This window comes from Nelumbo lutea, chromosome 2 (assembly GCF_056320005.1).
Source record: "Nelumbo lutea isolate HS-2025 chromosome 2, American lotus-T2T, whole genome shotgun sequence".
In the NCBI taxonomy this organism is placed as follows: domain Eukaryota; kingdom Viridiplantae; phylum Streptophyta; class Magnoliopsida; order Proteales; family Nelumbonaceae; genus Nelumbo; species Nelumbo lutea.
The window spans coordinates 21,883,488-21,905,222 of record NC_142685.1 but is presented as its reverse complement, the minus strand read 5'-3'; the positions used below and the strand labels follow the sequence as shown (position 1 = coordinate 21,905,222).

Below are 21,735 nucleotides of genomic sequence, written 5' to 3'. Positions count from 1 at the left end.
TGCCTCCAAGCTTTTGAAGTTGACCACTTTCAAACATGGTTCAGAGTATAGATTCAAACACTCCGGATCTCCTACCGACAAACTTTTCCCACATCCCTACCCACTAGACAATTCTACCATGCATTGGGAACATCCCCCGTGAATGATAAGGGATATATTCCCAATGCATTTTGTTCTCTTTTTCTTTTCTGTTTCTTGTTCTTAATACAACTTGAGTATCTATTTTTACTTGTAAATATTTTACCTTTTTATTATTTTGTTAGTTTTGGCTAAAAGTTCTCAAAATTATAATGCTAGTATGTGCGTTTTTGCACATGATATGAAAATAATTTTGAGCCCGTGAACTGGAATGCTTCCCACTTTATGACCTTAAGCTCCCATGAAATGAGTGACTGGGGTTGTCTTTTCTCGTATGACAAACTTTTTTTTCCACACAGGAGTAGGACCTTTTTTAATTTGAAATTGATGGTTTTGAATTCACTAATATCAAACAAAATCAAATTTTGTGAAATCTTGACGGAGTTAAAAACCAATCGTCTTGGCAGTTTAAGCTCAGTTTGAGAAGAGTGTAAATACAAATATGTTTGTACCTGTACTCTTCCCAAATGGAGCCTTCAGACATCTTTATGACCTTAGTGCGGGGTGCACCATTTCTGTTTATTCTAACATGGAGACGGGATCACCTGCCAACATAATACGTTCCAACTCCTTGACATCATCTGACACCGCACATTTCATGCATGGCAGATTCTACTTTTATGGTGGCCCCCAATTTCATAGTGAGATGTGTGTAAGATCGTGTTGGAATGTGTTTTCGTAGGGTGTTGGAACGTGTTTTACAGGAAACAGGTATATAATAGTGTCTGAAATATGGAAAAAAATTCTAGAAATGCTTCAAGGACGCATTTTTTGGAAATATATTGATAGTATGTGGGAGCATTTTTGTTCCTCCGTGTGTAAAGAATCATTTCCAGTTTTCCTTTTTTTTCGCAATAATTTCCTGTTTCTGTGGGTGCAACTAGGGCTGGATTAGTCTTTAATCCATCCCAAAAAAAAAGTTGGATTGGGCTGGGTTTATTTGAAATTTGAGTTAGGGTTGAAAAATATGAACTTAAGGTTGGGTTGGGTTAGGCTTAGACCTTGGCCAATCTAAATCCAACATATTTTCATATTTATATGCATCCATGAATATATTTTGCTACCATGTTTGAAATTCTCGAGGGAATGTAGAATCACTGAGAAAGAGGTTCTCAAACAGGAGAATGATAATGAGAAGTGCAGGGCTTTGTATACATGGTGGCGACTGGCGACAGCCAGAAACCAGAATGAAGTCATTCAAGTATGACTTGTGTTGGAGGTAGGGGTGCAACTCAGGTTGGCCCGAGTTAATAGTTTAAACTGTTTCAGGCTCAAGCTTCGAATTGGGTTCATTCGAATTTTGACAAAATCTCACCCTTAACCCGCAAAGTTGCACCCGAGTTGCGTTGATTGATTTGTGGTGGTTGAGCACCTGTGTTCCAGAGATGCTACCAGCAGTTCATATTGTGTTTTTTGCATCCAAAGCGTGGTGGTCGGTTTCCAGATTTTCACAGATTTCACCAAACATTGCTTCTGCATTCCCGTGTTGGGCCCATTTTGGATCGTCAGAAACCCTTCTAAAAGGGCACTAATTGTTTGACCAAACCAGCACTCGAAATTATATAAGGTGTTCTTTTCACAGCTGATACACACGAGACCTTTGCTGTTTCCTCTTCAAAACCTGTCCTGTCCACCCAACCCTGTTTATAAGCCGAGGAGTCCATGACCTGACCCACATCAATATGATGGATCGCCAACGATTACAGACTAATTTGGTATTCTCAGATGAAAAATGTAGCCCTAACCAAGCCCATCCATATCCAGGCCAATGTTCGGATATCTTGACCTTGGTTAACCGTGAGCAATCTTTAAGAGATCAGATTAGCTGAATGTAATGGCTGTTTAGCACGTTGTGGAACCAATGATAGTGCCTCATACTAGTCATAAAATACATGAGATCCACATAATTCAACCTCACTTGTGGACCCAAATATTTTATGGCTGGTGTGGGGCATTGCCATTGGTTCCACAGCCCACTAAATAGCCATCACATTCAGCTACACATTCCAAATTTCACAAATCACAACAAAGATAACGATAGGGATAACAAAGGTACAGCCAAAGGAGATGGGATCTCTTGAAAGCAAAAACTATGCTAACACTCTGAAAGCACAGGCATCCAGCCACACATTGGAAACATCTCCCCATAAATTTAACATACATGTACAGGAGATATTCCAAATGTGTGGCTGGATGATTCTCTTAGATTACAGTCATGGGCTTCTTAACCATGTCCTATGCTTCTTCCTTCATATATACGTGAAGGATTTATTGTAGTTCAGTACCAAACTCCAAATACACTTCTATAATCATGGTTCTCTTATATTACAACTAATCGTCCTTTCAAGTATAGGTTTTTTATACATGTATTTGAGACCAGGGTGACTGAATAGATTCTAAACATTGACTTGAATGTCAAGAGAACCGACTAGAGAAACCTGTACCAGTGGTTGAAACATCCACACTGCCAAATTCATCAAAATCCGAGTCTGAATTCATGTCCTTGTAGCTGCACCACCCTCCAGGAGATCCTTCCTCTGGCCCAGTTTTTGTCGAAGGAACCCTCAGCTCAGACACAGGAACTGGTAGAGGTTCTTCATTTAAGTACTTGTCACGGAGCAGTTCCATTGCACTAGCTCTGCTTACTGGGTCATAGCAAATAAGTCTCTTCACAATACTGACTTCCTCAAAGGAGCGATTGGGCAGGCATGACTCCAAACTGATTGGATTTTCAACATTGCTGAAAAAGATTTTACCATAATCAGGAAGTTTTGAACAGCCCTGCCAGATTTCCTCAGTCAAGTTGCCCAAGACGCTAATTATCCTACTAAGTTGATCAATATCGGAAGTTCCAGGGAAAAGAGGCTCTAGATTGAAGAGCTCTGCAAAAATGCATCCTAATGACCACAGATCAATCTCTTGCCCATAATCTGTGGATCCATAAAGTAGTTCGGGGGCTCTAAACCAACGAGTTCCAACACAAGATGTTAGACCACCTGATGTGTCTTCTCCACCCTCAAATTCATAACAATAAGAGTTCTTGGAAAGTTCATCTTCCCTGTCACTTGTTGTGCATGTAGCAAGACAAGATGTGTCTCCATCAGGAAAGTTGTTCTCCTTATCAGTTTCATCCATTGAGTCCTTAGTCATGAAGCCATCTGGTTCTCTCGAAGGTTCTTTATTCATTGTTCTATGTTCTTGGTTTTGGGAGTCTCCTGGGCATGAATTGTCTGATTGTGGAACAACTTCACAGTGTTGAAGCATCCAACTTTGATTCAGAATATTTTGCTCACGTGGGTTCATGTCTCCCGCATCAAATCCAGGCTCCATAAGTATCCTTGACTGGCAAACCAATACAAATCAAACTATAAATTTCCGGTTGTAGAAGGAATTTTAACTTTACTAATATGTCCTTTCATAAGGAAAGAGAGCAGCAGGTGTTGTTGAACAAAGAGAAATGTATCAGCGTTCATGTAAAATAATGTAATAACACAAAAAGAAACATGACACCAATTTCAGATATGGACCTTTAGCTAGAGATTCTAAGACTAGTTAAAGTGAAGAGTTGACTGCTCATATAGGATGATGAACCAATAACTTACAAATAATGAAAAAGCTCTGTAGCATACTTTCTACCCATCATGGACCACCATGATAAGAAGGGAACTACCCCCCCCCCCCGCTTTGCTTATTTTTTCATATATGGTGCTTTCCTGCTTTTCTGATAAATCTCTCTCAGTTTTTTACTTTTTCCAAGGAGATATTCAAACTCAACTAAGCCTTGTCTCAACTATATGGGGAAAAGCGATACATATACAGAAAAACCATTTACAGGAGATTTAAAGTCTCAAAATCTGGGTATGTCTCTCAAGTTTCAAACTTTAGATGCTTCTGAAAACCTAATCCATGTATATAGATTTCTCTTTGGCTAAATTCTGTAGGACACATGTTAATAGATAAAAGGCCTTTACATTAAAGGGAACTCACAAAATGAATTGGCCCATAAACATATACACGATCAAGTCATACAGCATCATCTTGAAGCACCTTATGCACTAGCATTGGGAGCACTCTTCACGTCTGTAGCTCATAATCATTCAAAATGTAGGTTATAATTCCATTTTACTTTCCAAAACTAGAATGGGTTCTAATACCTGACATTGGTCCAATCACTACTCTTGCAGAACCTTATAATAGAATCGGCAGAACTAGGATACTGGAACAAAATGAGCTACCAATACCATGTAGTAGTACTTTCTGCATTAGTATCATCTGGGATGATCATTTTACTTTTTAGTTATGCTTTCCTTTGGCCAATGGCTATCTTGTTGTAAGCTCTGGGTGGAATATGCTCTTTCCCCTCATTTCTCTTCACCTTTAAAAAAAACATGGTCGGGAGGATAGAAAAAAAGGACTAATTAAGAAAAAAAATAGACACTAAAGAATGTCAATCTTTGCAATGCTGTTAACATTTTCTACCTATCTCATTACCAGAGTCATCATGACAAAGCATTATTGGTGGCATCATTTCCTTCTAGATTGATGCAATGGTTGAGCAGCGGAGTTTGTGAACATTTTTCCTCATTGATTGATGCACAAGTAAAGGAAATATAGGAATTTGGTATTTTAAGATCAAAAGGGCAATGGGTCTAGAAGAGCTAGGGGCAGACCAGAAGGGCAATGGATAAAAGTAATTAGGAACAATTTGGGGGCCCCTACTTTAACAATGAATATGCAATGAACAGTTGAAGAGAGGAATAGGATTCATGTAACCGACCCCATATAGTTGAGACAAGGCTTAGTTGAGTTGACTCAGTTGAGAGTTGTGTTGTCTGAACTGGATACATTTGCAATTGTATTGGTGTCTAATGATGGCAATGGTGTTACTAGTCTAGTCCCCAAGTAGTAAATCAAAAGCTCTACTCATTGCCTGGAAGCTTTGGCAATTCAAGCAGAAGTTATAACTCCTAAGGAACAACGAGTTTGACAAACTTCCACAGTTCCAGTTCCATCCAAGTGTCTTCATCTGAAACTGAAAGCCATGGCAAATTGAAAGCTTCACCTTCTTAGAATAATTCCAAAGGTGACTGACTATTCCATAATCATAAAGCAACAATGTTCGGATTTCTACTTCAAATTAAAGTCTGATAGCAGGAAATGCATAATTGGAGCAGGAAGAACTGTAAATTTTAGAGCATCACCTGTCCAAAGTCTGCCAATTTGAGAACGCCATCACTAGAAATCAACAAATTTGTGGGCTTGAGATCTCGATGAACGATCGAATTCCTGTGACAGGCATCAACACCATGCAATATCTGAATCATCCACCTCTTGACCTCCCCGACGGGGATGCCGTTCTCCCGATTCCTCTTAGTTTCTCTAATAACCGACGCGAGATCCGTAGTTAGAAATTCTAGTACGAGGACAGCATCCTCATCTTCCCGCCAAAAGTACTCGTGGAGCATGACGATGTTTGGGGAGTTTTGGAGGATTTGAAGGGCTTCGATCTCTCTGAAAGCGCTCCGGTAGTCGTGGACCTCTTTCAGAGCGACGATGAGACCGTCGGAGAGTCGAACGGCTTTGTAAACGTCGGAGTAAGTGCCCGAGCCGATTTGCTCAAGGATCTTATACCGTTGAGTGATTTCTGTTCGGCTAAAGATGCTCCAACTCTTAGAAGGAGGATCCATGGCGAACAGAGAAATCTAGAATTTCTGATTTCGTAGATTGATACTACAAGATTCGAGCTTTGTTGATTGCAACGTCAAAAGTTTAGGGTTTTCAGTTGCAGAGCTCAGAAATTTCAGAATTTATCAGCACCATAGGTTTATACCGTTATTGACTGTTTGTGTGAGATGGGAAGGTGGCCTCTCCTAGCCGTTGGATTGAATCAAGTCAGATGGGTTCCCGGGCCCCACCACCAACAAACCCGGAGGCTTACTTCTTCTCAATTCAAGTTTCGCAGCTCAAAGAAATTGAACTCTGAACTCTGAACCGTCTTCCTCTTCTTCGATCTTCTCGAAACTCCATTCGTATTCTGGGTTGGCCTTTACAAGTTAGGTAAGCTTGGATTTGTGTATTCGAGTTCAGAGTAATTTTCCATTTTCTTTAAATTTTGACTTAAACGTTTTAATTCGATTTGCTATATGGCTTCTGATTTATTTTGTGGAGAGATGTGCTTTGTCTTAATTCTATCCTAATAGAATTAGTTACTGGTTAATTTCTTCTCTTTCTCCAAGTAAGAAGTTGCAGATTTGGATCACATTTTGATATTCGCTTATGCTCTTCTCTATGATAAAATCACTGCAAGACCCACTTGACATTTGACTAATCTCAATTACACTGTTACAAGCTTACGTCATTTGGTTTCTCTTGGGTCATAGATATGGATTTTGATGGAAAATTAATGGTTGGTCGTATTCTTCTTTTTGACAAGAACTCCCTAAGGAATTGGTTTCCATTAATTCTAGTTTCGGGCTGTCATCCATGTAATAAAAAGTGGAGTTCTGGCCTGGGAGACGTTCCTCAGTTGTTTTTGCAGAGAAAGTTTTTGATGAAATGTTTAACAGAAGATGAGGCGTGGCAATGCGCTTTTGGTTTCTCTTTGGTCATAGATATGGATTTTGATGGAAAATTAATGTTCGGTCGCATTCTTCTTTTTATAAACTTTTTGTCTGTCATCCATATATAAAAAAAGTGAAGTTCTGGCTTGGGAGACGTTCCACAGTTGTTTTTGCAGAGAAACCTTTTGATGGAATGTTTAACAGAAGATGAGGCATGGCAATGAGCCATTCTTTTTTTTTTACTTAGTTCCTACTTTTAGAATTTGGATGTTCTATTTGCATTTTGCAGTCGTCTTGAGCTTAGGCAACCTGTTCCACGATGGAGAGTGAAGAGGATGCAATGAAAAAGCCACAGATGTTTGAAGCTCGGGCTAGAAACATTAGCCACAATGTTCGTTGCACTGAGTGTGGGAGCCAATCCATTGAGGACTCACAAGCAGATGTAGCCATTCTGCTCAGGAAGGTATGCCATTCGTTTTCATTTTCTGGCTTCTTTATCGCTACAATTACACTGCTCTCAGGTTTTTCCATATTTGAAAGTGAATATTGTTGGTTCAAGTGAGAACCCAATTATAATTTTTTTCCAAAACTGCAGCTTTTGTTCAAATCGTCAAGTTAAGGGGGAAAAAAAAAAAAAAAAACTGAGAGTAGGTAAGATGGAAAATTCTTGTCTGACCAAATTCACAAGACTTGTTTTTTTGTCACCAATTGACTTTTTGAACCCTGCTGAGTTTTTCAACCAATTTACTAGTATAAGAGGACCAGTCTTATGGTTGCACTCACTTATTTCCAAATTGCATACCATTGTTATGTTAAGCAGCTATAGCTATAGAATTCCCAATTTCTACCTAGGAAAAAGAAAATATCCATGTAACTCAAATCTGCGGGTGGAAAAGCAATTCTTATTTGTGTGTGTGTGTGTACCATCAATGACACAAACATTGGCTTTTTCCTATACCCATGCTGATGTTGCTCGAGCCCATATGGCAGTTGATTCGTGATGAAATTCGGGCTGGGAAGACTGACAAGGAGATCTATAAAAAGCTTGAGAAAGACTTTGGAGAGACTGTTCTCTATGCCCCACGTTTTGATCTGCAGACTGCAGCTTTGTGGCTATCACCTGTAAGTTGCATGACTGACAATTAGGCATAACCCAAACTGACATATATTTTCTGTACTGTACTAATATTCAAGTGTTGGGGTTGGTTACAGTTTCTAGTTGCAGGAGCAGCAGCAGGGATATGGGCATATCAGAAGCATAGACAGAAAACAAATGTGCATATCATGGCACTGAACCTGGTGAGAGGTGTTCCATTGACCCCAAAAGAGAAACAGACAATGTTAGATATACTAACACCTCCTCCACCGCAAAGAAAGAGGTGGTGGTGAAGTCATTAATAACCCTAGCATCCCTCATGTTGGTGTTACTTGAAGTTTGAGAAAACCAACCAACATATTTTTTTATTTTAATTTGATTTTTCACATAAAATGTGTAGCAGCCATTGCAATATTTTATCACCAAGAATGGTCATATGGTTTTTCAGATTTGTTAGAAGAATGCATGTGAAAGTACTTTTAATTTTCCGATTCATAATCTTGGTTGTATTTGTGCATAAAAACTCCTCCAGTTGAGTCCATGCCTCCTTCTAGGTTGGGCGTTTCTTGTTCAGCTCAATCACTAATAAGGTGATTTTCTATATGCATATATATAACAACCCAGCCACCATATTAGCCCTAGAGAGGCAGGGAATTTTACTACATTCCAACTTCCAGGCTAAAGGAAGCAGCTTCTGATCTCCATTGGAGCTTCAATCTATTGACAGTTTCTCTAGTGTTTTTCTTTATATGCATTAATTAGAAATTGTTTTCAATGGAAAAACCATGCAACTTTCTTCAATTGCAATTATGCCGAATATCAAAATTGCAACCAAACTAGGGGCCATTCCTTGATGCTGTGGTAAAATTTCAGGCTGACAAGCATGAAAACATGAGATCGCAGGCTAGATTTGGACTGGGCCTTGGTGTAAGGGCCTCTATGTGAATCCTAGCCTAGCTGGGCCTACACATTGGACTTGAAATGTAGGCCCAAGCCAGCCCTAACCCGTCTTAACAGGCTGGGCTAGGAATGATCACCCCTACTAGCTGGAATTAAATAGTGGGTAATAGCCCTTAGGACTCGTTTGCTTTTTGGTAAGTTATTTATCCGGATAAATGTAAGTACATGGATAAGTTTTTCCTGGGAAACACATACCCGGGTAAGTGCATTTACCCATGTTTTTTTATTTCCCATATAAACAAGGCAATGATCATTTTATCCATAAAAATCCATTATTAAAAGGGGCATTTTTTGTCCCATTCAAGTATTGGCAACTTTCCCCCAAACGAGAAAATTATTTACCCACCAATGATATGGGCATCACTTGATACCCCAGAAAATAAACGTTCCCTGGCCTACATATAAATCTGTAAAAAAACATGGGATTTTTTGTCAATGGGAACCAAAATTCCCCCCTCTCAAAATCCAAAAAAAAGAATTCCCCCTTAGTGTAATCAAACTCCTACAAATTAGGAATTTAACATGAAGGTCCCTTCTTTTATACATAAGATGATAACTGGTTCGTGCAGAGTTGTGAGTGGATCAGGTTTGTTGACAGGGTGGTACCAGTTCTTAATCACATCCTATCAGTTCTCTCGTACCAGACCTAGAATCAAATAGATTATTAATTGGTATAATTGAGTCTGACCCAATTTGACCCAATTATATTTGACATTTATAATTACCTATAACATAACAACTTTGAAACTTCATTTTTTTTATAATATAACCTTAATAAAAATGAGAAGAAATAGTAAATTGTTCATAAAACCAGTTTTTATCAACTAAAATTATTTTATAATTTATCCTTTTAGACATAAAATACAAGTGTAAAAAAATTATTAGAAAACCATGAAACCTATATAATTAACTACATAGTTGTTTCTAATTCTTTTAGTAGGAAAAGATATAGTGGATTTGGGCTCTTAATCAATTTGAAACAACAAGTACAAACCCGACCCAATTATTGCACTGGGAACATCTTCCGTAAATAATAATAACACCATGCACATCCTACCGCAAGTACGGGAGATGTTCCCAATGCACAGTGGGATGTGCCTGTGTAGAGTTGTGCGAGGAGCAGATCCCACTTCTTAACAAAGCGGATTATGGCATTACTGTTAGACAGTTTTGTATGCCCTTAGCTTCAATCAAAATTGATGTACTTTATGAATTTATTGTAAATGAATAAAAATGCATATTTGATTCATGCTCCCTTGGTATGTTTCTGTGTAATACCCTTAAACTGGACACTTAATGAGACTCGTGTTAGTTTAGAGTGTTCACAGCCAGTGGGTCGGTCTGGGGAGACCTATCCTGACAAGGCTGACACTGTGGTGCCACCAAGTCGGTTGGAGTGGCTTGTCTCAGCTACCGGGGTGAGACCCTAGGCACATACAGTGTGGGATTAATTGAATCTTTGAACTGGACCAGATTTCCAGTATTGCCCTGGACCTTGGAGATTGATAGGCAAAACTGGAAAGTTACACCCGACCCCTAGACTCGATTATGATACTGCACTATGTGTCGGATTGGGCTGTCTTTGATATACCAATCAGTGAGATCCTTAGCGGGGGTCAAAACCTGGGTATATTGGGACAGTCTGAGAATTCATCTGAGTGGGTGATCATAGTGACAGGATTAGCCCCTTTGTCGGACAAAGGTAATGATTGGGGATGCACTCTCACTAATGGAAACCAAGACTGCCGGTAGCCGATTTCAATCGTTGAGATTTGTTTTGCAAAATATATTTTATATGAGATATAAAAAGTATATATATATTATGGTTTTGAAATGTTTGCAAAAGGTTTTAATTCCCGGGATCCATATTTGAGAGAGTGCAACACTGTTCCTTGCAGTCAAGGGAGAGGTCCTCTCTTATCGGGCAGTGTATGATCATTATGGGCTGAGAGGTTAAGTGTAAGGCTATTGAGGATAATACATGATGGTCTAATCTTGCATCTGCCCGCAGTCCCTGGGTGTTACAAGGTGGCTTGGCCCAGGGACCACTTAGGGTAAGTGTTGGGCCCATAGAGCCCATCTGATGGGTTTCAGGGGGTGCACTGTCCATAACAGTGTATTCGGCCAGGCCTTGTAACAAAGACTGGGCTAAACCCATGTGGCTGATGTGTAGATCAATGTTTGGGTCCCACGCCATACAAGGAAGCCCAACTGGGCAACAGTTTGGAAGGTTTAATGAATACATAACCCTAAATGGGCCTTAAGCCCATTTCAAACTGGGCTAATTTGATTAGTCTTTAAGGGGCAAATTCTGAGATAAGATCAGCTGATAGGATTGGGCCCACACCCTATCCACTCAGAGAGTCCAAGATCTAAATGAGATTTAGATTTGAAAACTTCCTAATTAGATTAGGAACTTGCTGATCTAATCTGCAGATAAGATAAGGTTTATCCCTTGTCTTAAAGGGAATTCTAATACAGATATGATTTGGGTTAGCAACTCCTAATGGGATTAGGAGTTGATCCCTTTAAGTCTATAAAAGGAAGAGGGGGCGGCAACCTTTAAAAAAACAATCACTGGCAACAGTCTTGTCTTCAGAGCTGAGATCACAGAAGAGAGAATTCTGCACCCTGCAAATTCTCTTTAGCCGCCTCCTTCCTGCAGCCGCCGCCTATTGCAGTTCGATCTCCATTCCTTGGGGTAAATCAAGATTGGATCTTGATTCCAATCTTTTGGAAAAAAAGATTGGTAGGAGTTGTATTCACAAGCCGTCCAGGTGATTCTTGGGAAGAATCAAGTTCTTATGAAGGACACTGCTGATTCTGCTCCACCTTGCATTGTGCCATCTTCAGTGGGAGCAGATTTTGGTTTCTACATTGGGCGTGAACACCTCCATTGAGAGATATTGTTTCTCTGTATCAAGTATTATCTCTCTCTCCTCCTTTTGGTTCAGATCTGGTTTAGTTTATGGTTCAAGAATGATCATTGAAAATATGATTTTCTAAATAGGGAATTCGATTCCCAGTTGAAGGAAAAGAAAATTTTTTGAAATTCGCCCTCCTTTATTCCGCAATCTTGGGCGTCCATATGATGGATTTCCTATCCCTTCAATTACATAGCCTAAGAAGCTCGAAATACCATGAAACCATGTTTGGTAAACATCTAGAAAACCGAAAATAAGCTTACATGGGTCGTAGAATTACTCAGTAGCTTGCAGAAGCCCACCCGAGCTCTGGATTGGATTTTTGGCGTAACGAGGAATCCTTGCAATGGAGAGCTTCGTCATTTCCTTAGGACAGGCGACAACCCAATCCCAAAGACTTCACCATTGGTTAGGACGACAACATATTTAAGATATTAACTAATTTCCAGCAACAATGTCAGAGTCGTGTAATAGCCCAGATGACAATTAATGTTATAACACCTAACTAGCTTCTGCCCTTGAGCATGAGAGTAATGACTCGGCACTGTGCATTTATGTCATGGATGGAACAATGAATTTTGTTTCCTCTTCTCCTCCTGTAACGAGAGATTGAGGGATCGGTTTTGGAAATTTTCTGCATCCCGCTACACTCTATTAGTAAGAACACTGTGCTCGTATCAGCTCTGTTAATAAATGTTTATCAGCTGATCTTGCAGTCATACGGCAGGAGTGCTTCTCAGTGAACAGAACACCACCACCTGCTACTCCCCATTGAGCTGCAAAAGATAACCGAGTATTAATGCTTCTCCGCTTCACTGCACCAAAACAGAAACAGAATGATCTACAATCGAGAGGCCTGATATGGGATAGACCTTGCTGCAATGTCTGTAGTCATTTTGTCCTTCACCACCTGGCCTCTAGATCTTGGGCTGTTTTTTGTTTGATGGAAAAAATGTTGAGGGAAACCTGTGTAAATTCTGCTTTTTGCTTACAATGATCATCTTCATTATTAAGGTCATAATGGCTTTGCAACAAACCTGTCCAAATCAAGAAACATTGTCTAATCTTCTGATTCCAGATCATTGATTGTTGATAAATACAAGGACACTAACAAAGCTCAGCAGAAACAGATGCATATTTAAGCCTGTCTCCTGAAACAAGGTTATCTGAAAAATACCAATTACACTATTTGGATATCTTTGATCAAATGGGTAGGGTCCAAACAACCGAGAATGGAGAAACACCACAATCAAGTGAACCCATCAGCCCTCTGCCAAGGACAGAAGGGGATCATGAATTCATGAGGTGGAAAATGGGGTGATCGATGCACAGTAGAAGTGGGCAATAGAGCCCCTCCAGACCCTCCAATGGCTCAGAAGGTTGAGATTCAGAGTTTCAAAATAACCATATATCCATTCGCATGGTCCAAAATTCACTTCAGATGTTCACCATGAGCTAGGAAGTTGGCTTCGGATGATTGAATATTTTAGCCTCCAAGGCTCAGTTAGTTAACAGAGTAGTTGTCTCTACTGTGCACGGTTTCTGCAATTTTGAATCGTTTGTTTTGCAGCAACCCAAATTCCAGAGTAAGCATTCACCCAGACATTGCCAGCAACATCTCAGAGTAGCTACCGACATTAATAGCACAGAACACCATGTCTAAGTACTGCACATGAAATCCAACCATGACTCCAGAAAACTTCAGCATGTGGAAAACAACCCTCCAACAAATAAGACAGTGAAAAGAGAAAAGAAGTAGAACTTCTACCACCATATTTTACTGTAAAGGCAAGGCCTCAGAAAATTCGCATAGAACTTGCAAGTGGGGCATATGATCTGTGTGTTAACAAACAGACAAAACATCAAGAGATCCTATTTGACTACAGTGCCCCTTTCTTTTCTCAAGTTTATGCATTTATAAACCTTAATGTCCCTGTGGTAGTCATTCCGTTTGATTAAACATTCTCCTTACTGACTTTTAGTGCAGAGTGTTTGAAACCGTGGTGTTTAGATTTCGCATAAGCAGCAGGTAAGCATTTTAACCTTGCAGTGTCAAAATCATATTTGGTTGGGCATATTCAACTTTGAACATTTATATCACCATTTGCATAGAATCATGCATTTGGGGTGTTGGAAGTAGGAATGGCAACATGACAGGTTTGGGAGGGTTTTCTAAGTTGTAGACCCTCCCAGCCTCTCCAAACCTCCCAACTCATACCCACTCCAAAACCCACAGCGAGTTGAATTTTCAGAATTCAAACCCATGCGTGAAAATGCAAAAAAAACCCTACCCTTCCCACATTTGAGGGCCGCATTAAAGGGTGGGGCAAATCAGGGTCATGCATTTAGTTTCATGTACACTAATTATTTGATTGAACAAACATGTAGGAAATGCATAAATTATTTAGTATATGGGTAATGGGAGGATCAGGTTTAGCTTAATACTGTACACTACTCGTACCCACACCACGCAGGTTATAAAATCCCAAAACCCATCTCCGCCCCAACATCCGTTTTGGCATTTTCCCCACCAGGGTGGTGTTTCCACTTTGATTGTCTTATGTGGTGCCTAATGGCACTTGTATATTTAAAACTACAATAAACAACTATGCATTGTATTATATAAAACACCTTACTTCCTAATTTCCAATGCTTACATTCAAGTACGAATTTTGAGACTTTAGTACCAAAACGCCCACTTAGGGGTTGTTCAGTGGTGGTTCATTTGAGACAGCTCAATTCGGTCCACACTAGCATGAATTGAACTAGAACATCTTACAATTTATTGTCCACATTTAAATCTCATGAACCAATCAATGTCACGGTAGATGCAATTGTTTATGTAAAATCTTGCAATAAATTCCCATGGTACTATATAGAAAATTTTGTTTGACAAAAGCATTTACACTATCCACACGACGGGTGCAAAACATCTTGATAGAGTGTGGTGTGGTTTCAACTTTCAACCACTCCACGATTGGGCCTAATAGATTGAAACACTCCACATTTTATTGAGCCACAGTATTGAACAACCCCTTAGACTGCGTTTGGAAACGATGCAAACAAGTGTGAATGCAAATATGTAGAGTGTAAAGCAGTTTATATAAATTGCAAAGTTGGGTTAGTTTTGCACTGACAAATTTAACTTCTTACCAAACAGACTTTTAGCTGTAATGGATGCAACCATGAATTTCAATAAAGCATATGCTTTTTTTTATCAAAAGACCACTTGAATGCAAATTTACTTCTTTTTTATTGATGTACTTTTACATCTTATCATCAATGTAAATATGCATTGGTCTGTCATTTGTCAATGCATAAATGTAATGTTGCAAAACACAGGCAAAAGTGAACCAGAGTGCAAATTTACCCTGAACCGGGATTTACACTCCATTTGCATCGTTTCCAAACGCAACCTTAGTAAAGCTTTACTACATTGTTTGCTTTCATCCTCACAAAAAAACAAAATAAAATAAAATTAACATTATCTACAACGAAAGGACATTTCTGTTGGTACAACAGGTGAGGGACCTTGGTTACATAGTTTTCCATAGGTAACAGCTCAAACAGAGCACAAAATGAGTCCATATGTACTCCACATCGACCTCTTTCAATGAGGCATGTTTAACCCAAAAGTTTTCTACACAACTGCAGGGAGAATTTCCTCTCATCCCTGTTTATTTCAAAATGATTTCAGGTTTGGAATCTACAGTTACAATAAAACTCTTTCACACCATAATAAATATCAAATAGGCTTGAACTTGTAAAAATTAAAATAGGCCATCACTCAAGAATCAAGATGGTATTAATGAACAAGTATGGATAATAACCAACCAAGTTTTATCCTGTTCCCTAAGAGACATTGGACATTTGGATCCATGTCCACTCCCATTATTCCATATGTCATGGTGAGTTTCATTTTGTTATTAGAATTTGTTTAGCCTAAGGTCTCGCATCTCAACAATCATAGAATGAACCAACACAATGTAAAACTTGGACTAAATATAACCTAAACTAGTTAGCATAATTCGGCATTCAAAAGAATGTAAGAAAAAACACATGAATGAAGAATGGCCACCATGAAGAGTTGTTTTTCTGCAACTGACATAGTTTTGATATTCAGTAAATGTAATAACAATATGTCTTGTTTTTCCATGTTTCAGAAGCAGTGAGGGGTCAAACCCATGTAACAGAACAGGCTCCGTGGTAAGATGAGTAGATCTCACATGCACCCTCTCTGTCCCCACCCCTTAATCCCCATATAATGTGTAATATGTAATACCAAAAAAAGAAAAAAAAAGACTTATAGTAGTTATCATACTGCATAAGAAACATCAAAGGGGCTGATTTGAAACTGCTTATATTTGGTATACTGCATAATAAACAGGTCTTACTTTAACAATAACAACAAAGTAAAAGATATTTTTACTAACAAAGGCAGCAAAGAACAAAAAATTCCCTCTCCCCTTCCCCTATTAGATGTGGAAGGAACAACTAAATAACCAACACTAATATGAGGGTGTTGAAACTGCTTATATTTGGTATACTGCATAATAAACAGGTCTTACTTTAACAACAACAACAAAGTAAAAGATATTTTTACTAACAAAGGCAGCAAAGAACAAAAAATTCCCTCTCCCCTTCCCCTATTAGATGTGGAAGGAACAACTAAATAACCAACACTAATATGAGGGTGTTGATACCACACAAATATGAACATTCACAGAATTGTGAATTAATAGCATTTGAAGAAGGTCACCCATCCCCACCCAAAGATCCTTTATGCAACACAGCCTCCACACATGATGCTCCTGCAGATGATTCAAAAAAGAAGGAACCATTTAGTTATATTCTTAACCTCACTACCATGAGCAGAGAAGAAAAGTGGAGGACAAAACATGTCAAAGGTGGCCATAGGCCCATAGCTCTTGGGTTATCTAAATATGATATTATGATGCTAGGACCCCTCTGATGACCAAAGATCCTACATGCATAATGTTAATGTGTGGCATATTCCCAGTAGATTGTTAACTCTTCTACCAAGGGGAACAGATGGCCTATTACAATATCATGTTCAGTAAGAACAATATTAACATTATGATCAAGTGATGAATTTCCAGCTTCCAATCTATATAAAATTCATGCAGACATGTACAGGAAAGCAGGTTGCATGCTTTTATTGGCACATAAAAATGCAGAGTAATATGCATCTGTGCGGTTCATACATGTGCATTCTTGGTGCTGCATCCTAATGAAAGAAAAGAAATAGTTCTATATGTCGACTAAAATCCTTTTGGCTTCTTAACAATATATTTCTTTCAATTTCAGAGGTTCTTTCTTTTACTCAAAATCATGACAATTTGCACCAAATACAAAGAAATCTTATTATTTGATTAGAAGATTCATGTGTACCAAGGATAAATTTTACCAAATACAAAGAAACCTTATTATTTGATTAGAAGATTCGGGTGTACCAAGGATAAACACTTACAGGACTGAGCAACCTGACTTTCTATGAATTTTCTTCCTTGCCATCTCCTTCCTCCTTGGAGGTTGAAGGACAACCTTGATTGCAGTATCAAAAACAGCTTTGATATTCTAACCATTCAAATTGAAAAAGACATCCAAGCATCAAGAAACCTTTTAGTAAAATAGCAGAAAAGGGGAAGTTCAAAGCTAACAAGTAAAAAATATTCCCTACATGGGTTCAAGTCACCTACTTGTTGAGTTTTAGAGCTGCACTCAATATAAGCTGCTGCGCCAATTTGTTTCCTCAACTCTTCTCCCTAAATGCCACAACCCCAAAGAGGAGGTCAATTTCTTCTTTATCAAATAAATTACATTTATCAGACAGGATAACAAAATTGAATGAAATTAACCATTACATACTTGAGCAGATGTTATTGCACCAGAGCCAATATGATCAGCCAGATATCCTTTGTCATCACGAAGATCTACAGAGAAAAAGTAGTTGCCTTAATGCCGATTACTAGAAATATATTTCTCAGAAATAAGTTTCACATCAGACTTCTGAGATTGTTACATACCTAGCTTTGTCCCAACAAGAACAATTGGAACATTTGGAGCAAATCTACGAAGTTCAGGCATCCACTGAGGAAAAAAAGTCAAGAGAAAATTCAGTTGCTAGAGATATATAAAAGAAAAAGAAACCAAGATCTCAACCTGGTGGCAAGAAGCAACTTGTTTGGATTTTGGAGAGACAGAAGTTATAACTAACTTAAATCAATAAATTAATCATAATGTTCAAACAGAGTCAGTTATGTTGGTTTCAGGTGAAGAGTATCAACTTCTTGTAAGTACAAAATGTAAGTAAAAAAAAAGACAAGGAAGGATTGAAATGACTACCTTCTTGAGAATATTTTCATAGCTTGCCCTGCTCAGTAAGGAGAAAGCCAAGACAAATACATCTGCCCCTCTATAGCTTAGTGGCCTCAATCGGCTGTAATCTTCCTGACCTGTAATCAGATAACAAAGAAGAGTGGATGAAAAGAATAGCCAAATACCAGATTTGCTGAGCAACAGAAAAAACCCAAACATGAAGCAGAATAAACCAGCAAAACAAAGTAGCAATACCTGCAGTATCCCATAATCCCAAGTTGACAATGCTCCCATCCACAGCCACATTAGCACTGAAGTTGTCAAAGACAGTGGGTATATAGTCCTGCTCACAATGCCCAAAATTAGAGATGGAGAGTAAGAATTTTACGTTCCCAGAAGTGGCATTCAAACATAAGAGAACCCCTAAACGCAAACAGGAAGAGGGGAAATATGAAAACTGAAAGAAACCAAGTAAAAGAGGAAAAAGATAAAAATACGGAGTAAATATAACTTTTTTTCAAAAACATATTTTCTAAAAACTGCAAAAACAAAAACTCTTTTTTGGGAAAAACTGCATTAAAGGATATAAAGAGAAATATGAAAACCAAAGAGAAGACACAAAAGTGCAAAGAAAAATATCAAAACAAAACTGGTACAAGAAAAGCATACTGAACAAGGGAGACCAGCAACTCGAAAAGAATACCGGAGAAAACCCAACTCAGAGAATTGTTTTTCTTAGAGAACCATTACATAAAAGTCGACAACCTATGAGCAGAAACTACAACTGAAGGGAAAAATTAAGAAGGAAAAAAAAAAAAGGGAAACCATATGGATAGAAAAAGAAACAGAAGGGTGCAAGAGGAAACCCAGCTCATGAAATTAGACTCCATGAAGAACCACTGCATCTACAAGCCATCAGCAGAGTGCAGACATCGGAAAAGAAAACTATGTACTAAAAACTTACCGTTGGGAACTTGTTACTGGTATAACAAATGAGCATACAGGTCTTCCCAACAGCTCCGTCTCCAACTGTGACACACTTAATGAACTTTGAAGCACTCATTCTCTCGAACCCAAAGTCTAAAACTAGAACAGGAACCACTTCAAGGGTAGATGAAACAGTCTTGGATGGTTCGAAAAAAAGAGGATTTTCTTTGTTTGGTCTTGAAGAAGAAGAACTACTGACTAGGAATAGAAGAAGAAGATTGCGTTTCAACAGTGAGAGTAGAATTGATATATAGACTCTTTTTGTTTGGTCTTGTGGGTTCAAGAAAAAAAATTATAAAAAATGAATAACGAGAGAGAGAGAGAGAGAGAGAGAGAGAGAGAGGTTGGTGGTCAAAATGTCTTACCAGTCACCATTACCTCTGCACTTTTTTCGTCCCTCTCAATAAATTTCAAGAGCAGAAATATTTCTTTTTTTTTTTTTTTTGAAATGCAGAAAGCAGGGAAAGGTGGGTCCCGCCCTTCAAACGGCATTTCTGATTTCTCCACCCCCCGCCCTGCTTCTTTGAGGTATTGGGATCCAACCATAAAAACTTCTTTTTCTCGGTTGGGCAGTGTGGCCTTTCATTTAAACGCCCTTCCTTTGGTTGTTAATTTACTAAAAAAGCCTCTGTTTCTGCGACCGTTGCACTGTATAATGACGAAAATAGCCTCGCTCAACAGCTGGACCACTAAGCTTCACAAGTAACAATGAGGGGTATTTTAGTCTTTTTGAGAGTTCTCTTTGTTATACTTATTACCGAAGGAAAGCAAGGTTGATTGTTAGTTGGTTAGCTCTTTGTCCTTCCTCTCCTCCTCGGCCTCTGGGGAAGAAAATTCAAAATCCGCAGACTGAATGGGAAGTGCAGGATAAAGTGTCGAAAAAGAAAAAACGAAAAAAGTGTAGGAAATGAGACGCCGAGCCCAGTATCAGTATGAATCTACTAGACTACTACAGTTATATTAGCCATATTGAACCAATCACGATTCACCACGTCAGCTTTGTAATGCGAGTCTCGTATATCCGGCTGACGTGGTCGTCAGCAACTTAGCATGATCCTCGGTATCTGATATCGGCCAGTGAGTTAAATCTTGGGCGGTAAGACAGTAAGAAGTGAGAGAGAGAGAGAGACTTGGGCAGTAAGATACTTTTGAGGCAGTAAGATACTTCTGAAATTCGTATTTTTGGATTTCTTTTTTACTCAGGTTCTCCGGTACATGGACAAGGGTTGTATTTGTATTCTGCTTCTCACGGGCAGAGAAACTTGGGCAGTAAGATACTTCTGAAATTCGTATTATTTTGTTTTTGTACAGCTAATTTTCTTGGGAGGATGACGGTTCAACCTAGAGTTAGAATTTTTAGGCCCAAAGTTCAGTTGGGTAGGTGTCAGCTTGGAATTAATGTTAATTGGAATTGGTGTATAGAGTGAGAGTTTTTGACATTTTAAAAGTTTATGGCTCTGTAGTGGAATTCAGAAATCTACATTGGGCCTGTCCGTACTTTTCTGTAATCTTCTTTCACTCTTTTTCTTATTTTCTTTGGAATTGGAAGAATTCTTTTTCCTAGAGTTGATCCAGACTTTTTAAATATGATCATTTTCCTAGCATCGATGCTAAATCCATGGACAAGATGCGATTTATGGGGAGGCTACTAATAGATTAGGAAGGGCTGTAGTTTCATATTTCTGAGGGGGAGTGCAATCTACTTATCCCTAATTTTATTTATTTTTTAATATCATTAATAGTTAATAATTAAACTTAAATTATTAAAATATTATATTGTTAATTAACAAATAATGACTTAAAATTAGATTTCATCAATAAAATGACAGAAGAATGACGGTTTAGCCTAGGGTCAGAATTTTTAGGCCCAAAGTATAGTTGGGGTGGGTGCCAGTTCGGAATTGATGTCAATTCATGTACAAGCATTGGTGTATAGAGTGGAAGGTTTTTGAATGTTTATAGCTCTGCATTGAAATTCAAAAATCTGCATTGGGCCTGTAGGTACTTTTTCGTAAAATGACTTGGTCAATAACCCACATTTGTTGAGATGGTCACTTGGCATCTTGGCACCAAAGTACGGGATACTGTAGTCTCTTTTTAGTAGGTTTGGCAGTGTCCCTCATGTGCACCCTACTCTGCCTCCCTTGTAATGTAATGCATATGTCATACCAAAATTAGAAAAAAAAAAGGAATAGAAATGACTTGGAAGTATCTTTTATAAGATATATTCATGTAAACTATTATTTAGTGAATATATAACATTCAAATCAAGTTTTCTATTAGGTAACTAGAATTTTTTTATAGGTTGTGAAACCATCTTGGTATGTGGAAAGGAATAAAAATGATTTGGGTCCGGTTGATGATTTGGTTAGGGTTATGGTTGTTCATGGGGCTACACAATGGGAGGTATCCCATCCCCTTAAACCCCCATAACCTTGGCAGTAGCGACATTTGATCCTAGGTCTCTGCTATAATGATTCAAAGATCCTAAGAACGTCATATAAGTTGAATTTATGTCTCTTAGTGAAAGACCAAGGTGGCATTTGATAAATCTGAAATCTGAAAAGTTAAAAAGATATTGTGTTTAAAATCTGAAAATAAGCATATATTATTTTATACTTTTTAGAGGCTCTAAATAGATAAAGTTATTTGTTTTAGATGAATATTTCAACATCTGAAAATGCCTAATTTTACTACTTCACCCCTAGAACAGATGCAGATTTAACCATTA

The 21,735-nt window shown here is 38.4% G+C and overlaps 3 protein-coding genes across 4 annotated transcripts; 1 reads left to right on the top strand and 2 right to left on the bottom strand.

The window, feature by feature from the left end:
- Positions 1 to 2,439: 2,439 nt before the first annotated feature.
- On the bottom strand, positions 2,440 to 5,825 carry LOC148869112 (cyclin-dependent kinase F-1-like). The gene is made up of 2 exons (XM_088971493.1): positions 5,340 to 5,825; positions 2,440 to 3,480 (listed from the first exon to the last, which is right to left on the bottom strand). The coding sequence occupies exons 1-2, from the start codon at positions 5,823 to 5,825 to the stop codon at positions 2,554 to 2,556; spliced, it is 1,413 nt and encodes a 470-aa protein (XP_088827619.1). The 3' UTR covers positions 2,440 to 2,553.
- A 226-nt stretch (positions 5,826 to 6,051) lies between these two features.
- On the top strand, positions 6,052 to 8,317 carry LOC148869111 (cytochrome c-type biogenesis CcmH-like mitochondrial protein). 2 transcript variants are annotated; one of them, XM_088971494.1, is made up of 4 exons: positions 6,052 to 6,195; positions 6,988 to 7,161; positions 7,689 to 7,820; positions 7,911 to 8,317. In XM_088971494.1, exons 2-4 carry the CDS (start codon positions 7,018 to 7,020, stop codon positions 8,085 to 8,087), a joined length of 453 nt encoding a protein of 150 aa, XP_088827620.1. In that variant the 5' UTR covers positions 6,052 to 6,195; positions 6,988 to 7,017; the 3' UTR covers positions 8,088 to 8,317. The 2 variants fall into 2 exon arrangements, with proteins under 2 accessions (XP_088827620.1, XP_088827621.1); XM_088971495.1 differs by having other exon boundaries at positions 6,104 to 6,910.
- A 7,708-nt stretch (positions 8,318 to 16,025) lies between these two features.
- LOC148869110 (rac-like GTP-binding protein ARAC7) lies at positions 16,026 to 19,424 on the bottom strand. Its single transcript, XM_088973446.1, has 8 exons — positions 18,982 to 19,424; positions 18,273 to 18,360; positions 18,045 to 18,154; positions 17,726 to 17,789; positions 17,568 to 17,632; positions 17,399 to 17,464; positions 17,170 to 17,276; positions 16,026 to 16,489 (listed from the first exon to the last, which is right to left on the bottom strand). Exons 1-8 carry the CDS (start codon positions 19,078 to 19,080, stop codon positions 16,459 to 16,461), a joined length of 630 nt encoding a protein of 209 aa, XP_088829572.1. The 5' UTR covers positions 19,081 to 19,424; the 3' UTR covers positions 16,026 to 16,458.
- Positions 19,425 to 21,735: the final 2,311 nt, after the last annotated feature.